At 37.5% G+C, this 15,189-nt stretch overlaps 1 protein-coding gene across 2 annotated transcripts in view; it reads left to right on the top strand.

Moving 5' to 3' along the window:
- The window catches only part of ASPSCR1 (ASPSCR1 tether for SLC2A4, UBX domain containing), an 81,811-nt gene that overhangs the window by 44,491 nt on the left and 22,131 nt on the right, over positions 1-15,189 (top strand). For both annotated transcript variants that reach the window (XM_087887110.1, XM_034412907.3), the window contains exons 9-12: positions 2,535-2,616; positions 3,328-3,394; positions 6,460-6,522; positions 6,770-6,822. In XM_087887110.1, coding sequence (XP_087743236.1) covers positions 2,535-2,616; positions 3,328-3,394; positions 6,460-6,522; positions 6,770-6,822 — 265 coding nt within the window. The remainder of the gene's footprint in view (positions 1-2,534; positions 2,617-3,327; positions 3,395-6,459; positions 6,523-6,769; positions 6,823-15,189) is intronic.

Raw genomic sequence — 15,189 nt, forward strand, 5'->3', positions numbered from 1 at the left:
ATGCTGGCTGGAATTCTGAGTTAAGGATTACCCATCTGGAAAACCTCTGATTGAGAAGAGTTGCAAAGTTGTATTTATAAGCTCACTGTCAGTTCTCCATTAATAATAAATACTTTATATTTATCTGTCTTGAATCAATATTTTAAATGCCAAATTAATTATGTCTGTCTTAACTTTCAACAGTTTTTTTTGATATTGTAGGATAGGATTTTGTTGCATTATATATAAGATTAAATTTACCTTTTAGTTGACATTATTCCTTTATAGGTTGACATAAAAATCGATAAATTATGTATAAATTATACTGACCTGTACAATAATTTTCTAAAATAAGACAATAACAGAAATACAACTTTTATGGCAATTCCAACTTTTATGATATATTGGTGGTGCAGTGGTTAGAGTGCAGTACTGCAGGCTACTTCTGCTGACTGCTGGCTGCCTGAAATTTGGCAGTTTGAATCTCACCAGGCTCCAGGTAATATGTAAACTGGGAGGAAAAAAAAAACCTAAGGTAAACTGATTTGAGGATAAGGGTCAAAGGATTAAAATTAGATAAAATGTTGTTTTATAAAATATAATAAAAATGGAGTGGTATTGAATTGAAACTAAGAATAAATGGTGATAAAATTGTAAGGTTAAACACTTAAGAAGAGGTTATTTTGATATGACTTGTATAAGATATAAGGTAAAGAAGAATAAAGATATGTTTAGAATTGTTATGCAGATGTAAAAATGAGTGAAAGTGAATTCGAAAACTAATTTTGGATAGATATAATGGATTTATATAGATGAAAATGTGAAATTTGAGGTAAAATTGGTTTTTTCTTAAGTTTTGAATTTCTTTTTTATCTTCTTTTTTTTTTCTTTTTTTGTTTATTTATAAAAGATGTAATGGAAATTGTGAATTGAGCTTGTGAAAGGAATGTAAGCGTGGTAACCATCTATGACCGGATTGAGATTTTTGCTCTTGAAAGTTATGTTTTTATGTTTAAATTTGAAAAAATAAATAAAAAATATTTACAAAAAAAAATAATAATCTTAAAATGACAAAGGCGACGGCTTACAAGGAAAATCAATATAAGCTGTTTTATAGATGGCATATGGCCCCAGCTAGGATAGTGAAGATCTACCCCAATTCGAGCCCTAAATGTTGGAAATGTGACCATCAGCAGGGTACTTTTTACCATTGCTGGTGGACATGTAATCAGGCACAAAAATTCTGGAGGATGATATGGATGTGGATTAGAGAAATAATAAAAGAAAATTTTGATTTCGACCCAAAAGCCTTTCTCCTGGGAATTTTGAAAACTGAATATGCAAAAAAGAAAAAGTATTTAATTATACATATTCTGACAGCCGCTAGAATTTCCTTTGCCCAGTATTGGAAAGAAAAACAAATACCACCTCAAGAACATGTTATTGGAAAAATATTGGAGTGCGCCGAAATGAACAAATTGACTTTAGAAATTAATGACAGAGAAGATTCGGAATTTTATAGCGTGTGGGATATGTGGTACGAATGGATGGGGAAAAGAAATAAAGAAGGAAATAGAGATTAAATATTAATTAATTAACAAAATCTATATGAATAGTATTATATTTAGTCTTAGAGAGTTGAGTACTATTAACTTGAAGTGCTTTGAAATTAAATCTAGCTTTAAGAAACAATATCAAATGAAAGACAAGTAATAATGCATGTAGATGTATATATGTATATAATTGCACCAATGAACCGAAAATGTACCGATTGTATCACTATATGTTATAATAAAAATCAAATTAAAAAAAAGAAAAAAAAGAAATACAACTTTTATGGCAATTCCAGCTTTTATGATATATTGGTGGTGCGGTGGTTAGAGTGCAGTACTGCAGGCTACTTCTGCTGACTGCTGGCTGCCTGAAATTTGGCAGTTTGAATCTCACTAGGCTCCAGGTTGACTCAACCTTCCATCCTTCCAAGGTTGGTAAAATGAGGAGCCAAATTGTTGGGGGCAATATGCCGACTCTGTAAACCACTTAGGGTTATAAAGCTCTGTGAAGCAGTATATAAGTTGCTATCCTCCAGGAGAAAAATGATAAGGATATATATAAGTCTTTTGCAGATGGTATATTATTCTTCATTAAAACAAATTCTGCAATCCATTATGACAGTCTAAATTTGTTATTAATCAAGAAATACTGATGCAGTCATTACCTATGGGGCATAGGTATGCTATGTAAAAATATGGTTGTTTATTTCCAGTATTTCAAAATTAATTGTCTGATTATATATTTAGGAAAATAGAATGACAAGTTTTCGTTAAAATGACTTTGTGCAGGTTTTGCAGGATGCAAATTGCACCTGTCTATTGAACAATCTAAGCTTTATTGTGCTAGAGAACTTTTATACACAGAGGTTAATATAGCAAAAGGATCATATCAGAATGAATAGGTACAGAAGTTTAATTGAGTAGCATATGATGATTGAGTAGCATAACAGGGTTGAGTTGATCTCCACTTATGGCAGTCTGCTAAGCCTTGTCTTTTCTTAGGAGGTGTTTAGAAGAAGTTCCCTTGATGACAAAGGCACAGCGAGAAGCTCAAACGAAGGAGAAATTAGAGCGTTATCCAAAGGTAAACTTTTTTTGTGTGATTGTGATTGTTCCACAGAATTAGAAATATAGAGGTCTAAGTGTCTTAAAGGAACATATAAGTAGTAAATATCTGGGGCCCTGTCAAAAAAAAAATCTTCTACTACTGTTTTTGCTTCTTTTTACATGAATTGGAAGAACTGGAATATTCATTGAATAGCAGTAAGTGTTGTCTTGTTTTAGGATTCCCCATAAAAGAATTTTTAAAGCAGGGCAGTGGACAGATTTCTTGCATGTTTTGTTCTGCATGTTCTTTGTTCTTTTGGTGTGAGATACAAGAGTTCTATTGCTAAAATGAAATGAGAATACCTAGCATTTATACAATGCTTTTCAAGTACAACCTTCCTGATCAAATCCAGAAATTACCTACCGGTAATTAATTTCTAGTGAGGATAAGATTTGAATTCACACTTATGCTTTTCCTTCCATCTCTGCTACTTCAGCTGAACATTGCTATCCCTGAGTAGTCCAAGAATCAGTTTTTATGATGCACTTTGTTTTAAAACATCTGTGTGAGTCAGTTTCCACCATTCTAAAAAGGCTCTTGAAAACTACATGTATGGTCTCTCTGAGCTACACTGTCCATTCATGAAAAGGAGCAAGTTTTTGAAAATGGGCTGGTATTATTCAAACATGTATGAAGCTAATGTTTTTGTTTATGTGAGTAGATGCCTGATTCTTTGCGTTCAACTAGGTGGTACTACGTGTTTACTTCCCAGATCGTCACATTTTGCAAGGTTTCTTTCACCCTAGTGAAACAGGTAGGAGTATATCTTATCTCCCATCTTCTGCTTTATATAAATAATCAAACTGAAAAAGACCAACAGTGCTTGGCTATCAAACTAATGTTTGTGACTTAAAAAGATTTACACGTCTCTAGCTGCTTTATTTTACTGCTATTTTAAAAGTTTGTTGTATGGAAAATTGAGTTGTATGGAAGATAGCTGAAATTGTTTTCTAAACAGAATGTGTTTCCTACAACTGCCTGCTGGTTTATTTTTCAGACCACTTACCATGGCATTAGTCGTGCCCAGATGAGCCCATTGAACAAACAGGGTGTTGGTCTAGCATAGTTTCAGCCAGAGCCCAAAAAAGAGTTGGAAATACTGGAAAGAATTTGAATCAGCCACTCTGCTTCAATATGCTGGGTGTCAAGAGGAAAACCAGACTCCCTGCACCTTTAAATAGTCAAAATCTAGGAATTTTTAACTGCAAAGTAGGATATGCATCCAAAGAGATGTCCCTCTTCAATGGGAAAGAAGGACATCTCTTTGGGTGCATAGCCTACTTCACAGTTTAATTCTTCTCAGGCCTGAAACTTAATGATATTCTTTACTTGATTGGACTCACAAAATACCTTTCCTGCTGGATCTAATCCAGCAGATAAAGACCACCACAGGGTTGTGCTGCTTCAAGTATCCTTTGTGGGTGACAAACAACAGCTGGAATTGCACATGCAAGTCAGTATGGTTTGTGTAGCAAAGGTAAAATGCCATAATTGTCCACAGGATATGCTCCATTCTGATCAACTTCATTTTTACGGATACCTTTAAAAGGTAGCCTCAGGGACAGCTCGTTTCCTAGTCTATTCAGTAGTCTGTTCTGGAGGTGACAATGAATGTTCATGGGCAGAGCCTCCTGATCCAAGAAAAGGTGTGCCGTCTGTCAGGCAATGTCGGCTGGCGACCCCCCGGGGAAGAGCCTTCTCTGTGGGGGCACCCGCCCTCTGGAATGAGCTACCCCCAGGGATACGACTAATCCCGGACCTCCGGACCTTCCGCCGGGCCCTGAAGACTTTTCTATTTCAGCAAGCCGGGCTGGGTTAAAAAATTTTTAATTGGGTGAATTTTATGGGTAATGGGGTTTTAAATTGGAGAAGCCTAAGATAATTTAATTCTGTTTTAATGTATTTTAATATTTGTATGGTGTGTTTTTAATTCTGGCTGTTCACCGCCCCGAGTCCTTCGGGAGAGGGGGCGGTATAAAAATTTAATAAATAATAAAATAATAATAATAAAAAGAGGCAATTGGTTTGCAACACAAAGATTTCTCAGCTTTTCCATAATCCAGGAGGTACGCCAGGATCCGCAGAGGAGGAAAGGGCACATAGGCACAATATGGTACAAAGGTCCAGCTACCTTTTCATTCCAAGCAGTGACTAAGGCTTAAATTGACTTGTGCATGAAGCCTTCAGGGATAATCCCATGCTCCTTTCAGAGCCTACGACAGGGGTCCCCAAAACCCGGTCCTTAGACCAGCACCGGTCCGCGGCATGCCAGAAACCAGGCCACACAAACAAGCATGCAAAACCATGCCCTCTCCAATCAATGAAAAAAACTCTCCATGGAACTGGTCCCTGATACCCAAAAGGTTGAGGGCTTCTGGCTTAGGAGGTTCACATGTGTCCTCAGCAGTTAAAAGTCCATGCCTCTGGAGATCTGGCCAGTCTGGAACTAAGCACAGGGGGCTGGAATGTGGAACTGGTACCAAACACCAAGTCTATGTTCCCTGAAAGTAGCCCGTCCTTGTCTCCTGCCATATCTTCCTCTTATCTATTACTGTATTGATTTTCCTGCCTGCTCTTAAACCCCTGAAATTGTTCACTCCCTAACCACTTGCTGACCTAACCTATTGTTAGTAGGTAAATTTAATGTTTCTGCTTTCTTATATCAGGATGTTTGAGTTAGGTTAGGTGGAATATATCAGATAAGAGATCTGGCTTAGAATCATAGAATTGGAAGGGAATCTAGAGAATCCATTCCTACTCTATGCAAATTTACTGCTATAGCAATATTAATAAATGATTATCTGTTTTTTGCTTATAAATGTCTAATGATGAAATCCACCAGCCTCTGAGGCTGTCAATCCTCGTGTCTGATAGTTTATACCACCAACTTCTCATGCTATATAGATTATATAGAGGGCTTATCTGGAGATTTAGCTGGATCTCCAATTCTTATACGTGCTGATTTGGGAGAATGTAAATATACATTACTGCGACTTCACTGTATTACTTTCTGCTTTTGAATGGTTTGGCCATTACCTCCACTTAGAAGTAGTCATATTCTTTGTATCATCTCTCACTACCATCACGGCAGTACCCAATCTCCACTAGTAAATGTTTTCCTTATATATTTCTCAGGTAAGCAATGCTGCTTCAGCTGTTTCTGAAGGCAAGATGTATTAGATAATTCATTATTATAAGACAGAAACCATACAAAAAAGCCTTGTCAGTTTGGGATAGCAATAGCATTTAGGCTTATACTGTATACCGCTTCACAGAGCTTTTACAGGCCTCTCTAAGCAGTTTACAGAGACAGGATATTGTCCCCAACAATCTGGGTCCTCATTTTACTGACCTCGGAAGGATGGACGGCTGAGTCAGCCTTGAGCCTGGTGAGATTTGAACTGCCAAATTGCAGGCAGCAGGCAGGCAGCAGAAGTAACCTGCAGTACTGCATTCTAACCACTACGCCATTGCAGCTCTGGGCAAATGTGCTGGAAGAGCTTGTATAAATAAACCAATTTTATTTGTTGCCTGCAACAATTTTTTTATAGTCGAAAGATAGCTAACATTTCACCAGCCAGTCTTCCAAGGATGCAGAAGGAGATTGATAGAAACAAAGTGTTCCACATGGATGCTGGAATCAAAGGGTGAACTCAGTAAAGATGGTGGTAATTTAAAGTTTCTGCTTTCTACTGTGTCAGTCTTTGAGATAAGACTAAGTTGGTATTCTCTTTAAAATATATCATCAAAGAGAATGGTGCTCATAATGTATGTGCAGCTCATACTAAACCTTTTTTTTTTTTTTGCTTTATTTAACAGTTGGTGCTCTGAGGGCATTTGTGAAAAGTCTCCTTGTAAATCCAGAGATACCATTTTATTTGTGTAAGTTCAGATTTATGTTTTATAATTTTTACAGATAACATTCTGCATCTGTTGCTGCTATTGATTTGGAGAAAATGATTTTTACATTTACATTGTATTTATATATAAGGTTGTGAGACATATAACTCACTTTCACTGTTGTTGTGAATTTAATAAGACAAACACAACTACTGTGCCTAGACCTTTCCTAAACCCCCTTTGTTTCCTTCATCTTCTTTCCTAATGAAAATATTGTTTTTCATTGTAGTTATTACACCACCCAGATCCATTCTGAGTGACGATGGCATGACTCTTTTTCAGGTAGTAGTTATATCACTCATTCAGTTTTTTTAAATTATAAAATACTTTGTTTTTAAGATCAACAATTACTATTGTATATCTTAATCAAATGAAGGACAAATAAAATGACTTGATATCTTGTGGTGCTAGAATTTCTTGAAATGCTTCTTGCTTTGAATGTAGGCAATTTTATCAATAGTTCTTTTATTCTAACTTGCGAAAATCTATCTCACTGGTCCTCTAATACCTGGTAATATGTGGAATAATGGATTGTTGACAAAATAATGGCAGCATTAACATGAAGGAGGATACTGAATATTAGAATGGGTGCAGAATTCATTGCTCTGGAAAACATTCTGTTTCATCCCAGACCATGCTAAGTCTATGATCCAGCCCTAAAACGTGCCTGTTTTATTCATAAAGCAATATCTGGAATACCAGAAAGCAATCGTACTTCCAAGAAGTTACTTCTGGAAACTGCTGGACCAACCCTGAAAAGCCAGGAGAGGTTCAGCATTGTCCAGAAATAAACAAAACATTCTGGAATTCTACAGAATCGTAGTGATATTTTTATTTGGCTTAAGCCCTCTTTATTTTTTAACACGTTACATTTCTGTAACGTGTTCACTTCTGCTCACTTCTGCTCAGTGAGATTTCCTTATGCTAATTCTTACGGATTTAACTCGGTAATAATTCACTTTCTTGGAGCTAAGGTTCTTCTGGATGAGAGTTTTATTGTTTCTCTATCACAAAATGTTAAGGGGGAACAAGCAGTGTTATCGTTCATTAATAATTGTCTCATGATTTTTTACCAGCATTTTTCTAATTAAAGATAATATGTTACAGATGGAATCCTCACAATATTGTTTAATATCAGCTAAAAAGGGAATAGCTATATAGTATTGTAGTCTTTGAGCAATAGGAAGTATTTCTCAGGATCATCTAATTAAGAATAATTGAAAACAGAGCATTGCCTGTAATCGTACCAAGTGACAAATAAATTCAGGACCAAGATTTTTAAATAATTGGAAGGTGTTGGTTTCAGCTACTTCTAATGCTATATAGTAATGTATTTTAAGAGTTTCTGTCCAGCTAAATGAATCTTTCAGGATGCAGCAAGGAGAAAGACACCTAAGGCGGATTTCTAAGCTCCTTTGTAAATTTGAGCATTATTTATTTTTATTTTTTTTAAATTTGATTTATATGCCGCCCTTCTCCGGAGACTCAGGGCGCCTTACAATGTGCTCAGCAATAGCCTTTATCCTTTTGTATATTTATACAAAGTCAGCTTATTGCCCCCACAACTGGGTCCTCAATTTACCTACCTTAGAAAGGATGGAAGGCTGAGCCAACCTTGAGCCTTGGCGAGATTCGAACCTGCAGTAATTGCAGGCAGCTGGTCTTAATAACCAGCTTAATAACAGGGTGCCTTAGACCACTGTACTACCAAGGCTCTTTTGGATACAAAGTTGCTTATCCTTGATTAGTTCCTTTAAAACTACATTACTAGTTCCTTTGAGCAAGGCAACATTGTCCTTCCTTACATTGAGTAGCACATTTTTGCTCCATACGTCCCACAGGCCTAAAACAGAATAGCCTTTGATTTAGCCAATCTTCCATGTTTGCCATGGCATTGTTTAATAATTGTTCCAAAGCCTGTCTCCTAGTTCTTAAAAGAATGTGGGAAACATTATCTCTCTGTAGAGCCACTGATTGGTAAATAATGAAGGAAGATGCTGATCTGTCCTCTGCCTGCAAGCACTTGTATCTTGTTCTTATTTGGGCACATTAACTGCCCGTGCTTATTACTCAACTCAACTGTCTTGTGATACTACAGTGCAGGTTATTTTTAGTTTATATGACTACAGCTTTGCATGGGGTATTAAGCGAGAGAGAAAAATTCATGTCTCATTCTAATCTTTTTCTTCTTAAGAAAAATATGGTGTTAATATGGACTGAAAGTTTGAATATGTGCCCCAAACAGATTTTGTTCTTCTCATTTGCCTTGCTTTTTGGAAACAAATATTTCTGTATCAAATTATGCCAATTTTTTATGCTTATTTCTTTTATTCTATTTTTAACATAATGGTCTTATATATCAGGGGTCGCCAACCTTTAGGACCTCAGGGATCACTAAATTTATCATTTTAAATCCCGCGGACTACTAATATGAATTTTTTTAAAAAAGATAAATAGTATTTAGTGCAATATAAAAATGCAAATAATTTTTCTGCGGACCACCAAAATTTTCTCACAAACCACCAGTGTTCTGAGGACCACCGGTTGGTGACCGCTGTTATATACTATTCTGTGTTTTATATTTTGTATTCCTATATGGCCTAATGACTAGTCAGTAAAGTACTACCATTGTCAAGGGGTTATGAAAAAGAAAATTCTTGTAATGGAAGTGTTAAAAGTATTGTAGATAGCTCAATTATCTTATTATCCTGGGTTCATTTCCCAGAATTAATAAAACAGCAGCAATAAGCCTTTGGTTATTTAAAAACTTCTGTTCAGTTTGTCTGCTTTATATTGTAGGCATGTAGTGAGTAATCCAGGTTCTGAATTATATTTTGCTTTCATTGTAGGCTTTTTACAAATCAGGCAACACGGTCATGTTTGAAAGTGGTGTACAAAACATGAAATGACTCTCTACTTTAGGAAGATATGGAAAGGAGATAGGATCCCTTGCACAACCATTGCATCCCAGATGTAATGAGTTGTGCTTTATTTCCTGGTATCAGTCACTGTTTACGGTTACTATAATCCCACAGTGTTGATTATCTGTTCTGAAGATCACTAGACTGACCTTCCTCTACTTCTCCGACTTGAGGTTAATTTGTTAACTTCTGTAAGAGTTCCTCCCTGTTGTGGGTCAATGCAGCTCTGTTCTTTCTTCCCTCTCTTTCTTTTGATCTTTTAGCCCCGAGGCCTCAGAGACGAGCATACTTTTGCCAACTGAACAATCTTTCTCTGTTTTAGAGGCCTTGAAAAATTGCGTTCTTGATTTTTAGCAAAGTTTGCTGTGACTGAGTTTAACTCTTTGCATTAAAGATTTTTGCATTAACTGGCTACTTTTCATAATGAGGGTGAGATTCTAGATGGAACAAAAAGAGCCTTGCAAGGTGATTTTTTTTTTTTTTTTTGCATAAAAAATAGCTTAGCTGATCTGAAAATATTGCTTGCAGAATGTAATATATACCAAGAGTCACTTAGAGGTTGATAGGTTATATAGAGTGTACTAGGAATTCATTTCCATAGTCTTATCTCATAGCCTCTCAGGCGGCATACTGAATTAGGAAAGGATTAGAGTTCTTCTGAAGTTGTTTATAATTGATCTTTCCAAATTCCATGACTTCTTATGGATGAGATACAAGTGCAGCTGCTGTCAAGAGTGCTGAACATATAAAGTCAGTACTGTAGCTACTTGCATCCAAATTTGAGGCTTCTTTCCTTTTGATAAATGCATCTAACTGAAGATCTCTTGCCAAAAAGTTTGGGTTTCTCCAAAAAAAGTATCTCTATGTGAATTACCAATAAGATTTTATTTCTTGCTACAATACTTATGTCAGCCTCTTTTCCCTTTCACTATGAGAATACGTTCAGTTTATGCTCTTTTCAGCCTTGTTACATATTTGTTGTTTCTAGGTTGTGGTTCTGTGATACGTAGGCTATTTAATTCTTGATGTTGTCCCAAGGGCCTTTCTGCATGAGCAAAACAGAGAGCTGCATCTTAATCATAAGCATGATTTCCCCAAAAGTATTTCCAAAGGGTAGTACTCTACTTTTACAAACATACTACTTGTGGGTAATTGCATGGGCAGAAAGATTTTTCTTGTTTTGAAGGAAAACAAAGATCTGGCTAGATGGCAACTCTAGCCCAAAAGAGTGTTTATCCTTTAGAAAATTCCATAAAATATTGCTTTATTCCTGGAAGCAAGGTAGAACAGACACAGTCTTGAGTTTTAGTGTCTTTGGGTTAGCTCTGCCTACTCATCACTCTATTAAAAATGGTGCACTTTTTTACACTAAAGCAGTGGTTCTCAACCTTCCTAATGCCGTGACCCTTTAATACAGTTCCTCATGTTATGGTGATCCCCCAACCATAAAATTATTTTCGTTGCTACTTCATAACTGTAATTTTGCTACTGTTATAAATCGTAATGTAAATATCTGGTATGCAGGATGTATTTTCATTGTTGAAAATCGAACATAATTAAAGCATAGTGATTAATCACAAAAACAATATGTAATAAATGAGGAAGGTCAGCATGCATTGGTAGGAGTGAGTTGCTCATAATTTTCTTCTTCTTACTTTATTTATATTGTCCCCCATTATTAACTGAAAGATAATGTTATTAATTAATCAATAGAGATTTTTGCAGGGGATAATATGGCACAATTTCTATAACAACCCATCCTTCTTGTGTCATCTATGAACACAGCTCTGGTTTTGAGGCCTTGCAAGGAATATAAATCCTTCCATTCCCCACCATCTCTAGTCAGAGCTGAAGAAGCTTCTTGGTGGATGAGAAGCCAAAATGTCTTCAAAGAAAAAACAAGAAACTCCAGTTGCCTCTTGGGGAAAAAAAGCAACTTTGGGACATGAATTAGCAGCTGCTAGAAAAGGGGGTAACATATTTTCCGAAGCGGAAGGAAAACACGCATACAAGGCTGCGTGTGCCAAGAGAGGAGCCACGAGGTTCCAGCCCTTAAAATGTTCAGCAGTGAGAAAACAAGCACTGAAGCAAAGGGCGCCACGAGAGAGGCATGTTTGCACAGCAGCCACGGCGCCTCGAAGGAGGAGCCGGCTAAGTCAGCCAATTCCGGTTTCATCCTGCAGACGGTTATCTTCTGCCTCTCTTCCATGCTTCGTTTCCTAGCAGGGAGTTTTCGGGGCCACGCAAAACCTTGGGTCCATCCCACCCCAACCTGCTTTCCACGGTGCGGGCCACCAACCACCCCCCTGGCAAATTTTGCCTTTCGCTGACCGCCAGACTCAGCCACCCTCACTCGCCTCTGCCTTTCAAGGATGTATCTGCCCTTGGGCTGCCTGCAGCCCCGCACTGGTTTCCCCCACCCGGTATTAACAGGCATGCTGCGCCCGCAGGTCGAAAGAAGGAGAAGAAGGCACGACAGGTTCTGTGCAAGCAGGCCTGAGCCGCCCAGGCCCCGAGCCGCCATGATGCAAATGAAGCTGGGAAGAAATGAGCTGACAGATCCAGCCCGCCTACCGCGAAGGTGTGGGCTTAGAGCCGCCCAGCAGGGGGCGCCGTAGCGCCTCAAAAGCCTTAGGCTTAGGGCGTATCTGCATGTGGGCGGACCCGCCTGGAGACGGATAGAGGAGCGGTGTCTCGGTTCCTAAGACCATCAAAAATATGTGTTTTCCGATGGTCTTAGGTGACCCCTGTGAAAGGGTCGTTCGACCCCCAAAGGGGTCACGATCCACAGGTTGAGAACCGTTGCACTAAAGCATAGTGCAGTGACACAAACCTCAATTCCTTTTAAGAAAAAGGTAGATGGCCCAGTTTTTATTGGCTATCCACCTAAAACAATAACCTGGAAGTATATTTCACATATGTGAGTAGGCCTGCACAGATTATTCACTCTTTATCCGTGTCTCAACCGTATGAAGCAACTGCAAATGTAGGAAACTTTGGCATATCTTGTTTTGGGCCTTTGTAGTGTCGAACCAGAGAACTGCTTTCCTTACCAGCAATGTGCCTCTTGAATTAACCCTGTAATTGGGTTAGGAATTGTAATTAGGAATACATTGTAAGGGATGCACTTTTTAATCGCAGTACAGAAGGTAGAATTCAAAGAAATAAGGAATCGTTCCATGGGCATCCAGAAGGTTTACAAAAGTGTGAAGGTCAGCTCTTTGAGGTGTACATTCAAGAACTGCAGTGGGCTGGTGGAAGTCTCTCGTTGTAAGCTTAATCAGCGGAAGTAATAAAGATTGTGTATAGCAAATTAGAACCAAATGCGTTCTTACTGGACAATAAACAGATGGTGTAGAAAGGCCTTGAAAGCCATTTTAATACCTGAGTCTGTCTGCTGCTCAGATTCACTTGCAGCCTTCCACGCTGGAACAAAAGGTTCTGTGCCTTTGTTTCTGAGTTACAATGTCATTGTGGTGAGGAGCAGCCAGTTCAGTGTCTTTTTTTCTCCCTTTAATTCTCCTCCTTCAAAGTCACTGAAGATATTTTAATTAAAAGCAGAAGTGCTAGTGGCAAGATCCTGTGTGTCTTTGAACTGGGCGACTTTCTCGCTTACTGAGAAAGCAGCTCCTCTCATCTTTACTTGTTTTGTGCCATCTTGCCCACAGCTGCCACCCAATATGATCTTCGATTCCCACACATCTGTCGTGGTGGGAAGATGAGGAAATCAGAAATTTCCATAAGAAGACTTACTGGAAAAGAGCCAAACTGGGCTTCTGATATAAAATATTGACAAAACTTTTTATTTGAAAATGGGACTTTTTCCATACTGGTTGGCCTTCTCAAATTAGAAATGGGGTGTAAACCAAATAAGGCCTGCAAACTTTAATCAGCCTTTCAACCTTTGAATCAAACGGCAACAAGAACCTCATTCACTTTTGAAGAAAATGTTAATTCATATTATTCAATGATACTATTCAACAGAAATGGTACCATTGAATAGCACTGTTTCAGTGTGTGTGTGTGTGCGTGTGTGTGTGTGCGCGCATTCATGAAAGAGAAAGTTTCTATAAATTTCTATACTTTCATGTTACAACTCTGTGGTTTTATACACAATATCCTAGCTGTTCCTGACTGCATGTGCTTTATAACTGCCAAGCTTTTGCTGCTAGATAATGCATCTTTTTTTTTAATCCCCTGATTTGTGTCAGAACATTAATTATCTGTCTTTCTTGAAGCCAGACATTCCTAATCTACATATACTTTGACATACAGTTTTATCTTTGAACTTGACTTTTTGATCAATTCCTAAGACTTGGAGAACTTTTTGTTTGCAAAAATTCCTTTATAACAGGATGCTCTTTATTTCCTGTTCATTTTTTCTCCACCTGTTTTGAATGTTACCCGTCAGATTCACACTCCTTGTTCCTGATAGGTTGCCTGTTGTCCCCCATTTTATCTCTTCTTCTTTGCATCTTGATGAATGGTATAAGAATAAGAGTGTAAAGCCAAATTGGGACAATTTGGCTTTTAGAGTTTAGATTCCTGTAATGTTAGAATAGAATAAAGTATCAATTTTTTTTGTTAACCTTGTTAATTAATTTTGGCCAGGCAGGGATTAGATGACTCTAATCTAATTTAGATGAGTCTAGATTAGATTAGATGCCACCTTTGAAACTAAGCCCCTTTAAAACTAGCAGGTTTATTTTAATCTGATAAGCATGCAGCCTTGGAGTATCCATGGTTAGTTTACAAGTGTCCATGGTATCTCCTTCCAAATCAAATTGGAGTTTGTGCAAAAAAGATAACATATAGAATGTCATATATCAGTTGTTATTGAACATATGTGGTCATTTAAAAAAAAAAATCAAGATAAACAATAGTGTTATTTCTGTCACCAAGGCATGGTTCTTGAATTCTTTCTACACTTTCACCAGGAATTGCCGTAGCAGGCACATATATTGTTTTCTATGTAACGGAAGGCATAGATATGGCATATGTATGATCTATACTTTGTCCCCAGGGACCAGTCTGGATTTGCTGTATGCATCTATAGTGTCTGTTTCTGTTTATGTGTGCCTGTACTGCCCTTGTCAGTTCCATTATTCTTCTTGAGTTGCATCTTGTCTGACTCATTACTTCTCTTGTGTGGTATTTTTATTTTATTTATTTATTTATTTTATTTATTTTTATTTGATTTATATGCCGCCCTTCTCCGGAGACTCAGGGCGGCTTACAATGCGTTAAGCAATAGTTAAACAGTATATATTTGCACTGGGAAATATAGGACACCTACATATGCTGGATTATGTAGCCAGGAGGGAGGAAAACTTAGAATGAAAGTGTCAGCAGGATTCTGGATCACTGCCCAACTACCTCACCTTAGGGATGCAGTGAGGAGATTATATATTTTAGATTTTTAATCTCTGCAAACCCCAGCTGGATCTGGTACATTTTTGAACTCTAGTTCTTCTTTTGCCAACTTCTTCCTGTACACCAAATTTGGTCCTGGTCTGTTCTGTTTTCAGAGTTATCCTGCTGATAGACAGAGTCCTAAATCCCTTTCCAATATATCTTTCCAACATTTTATTGGCTTGGAAAGAATAAAAATTAACGTCTTCCTCTGAAGGCTTCTGCAGTTCTAAATTTTTACGTCACAGTCTGTAAGTCTCCAGATCCTGTAATTACAATAAAAATTATGATGCATTCGCTTTTAAATGTTTTGTCC

This window comes from Pantherophis guttatus, chromosome 2 (assembly GCF_059756535.1).
Source record: "Pantherophis guttatus breed Tessera chromosome 2, ASM5975653v1, whole genome shotgun sequence".
Taxonomy (NCBI): domain Eukaryota; kingdom Metazoa; phylum Chordata; class Lepidosauria; order Squamata; family Colubridae; genus Pantherophis; species Pantherophis guttatus.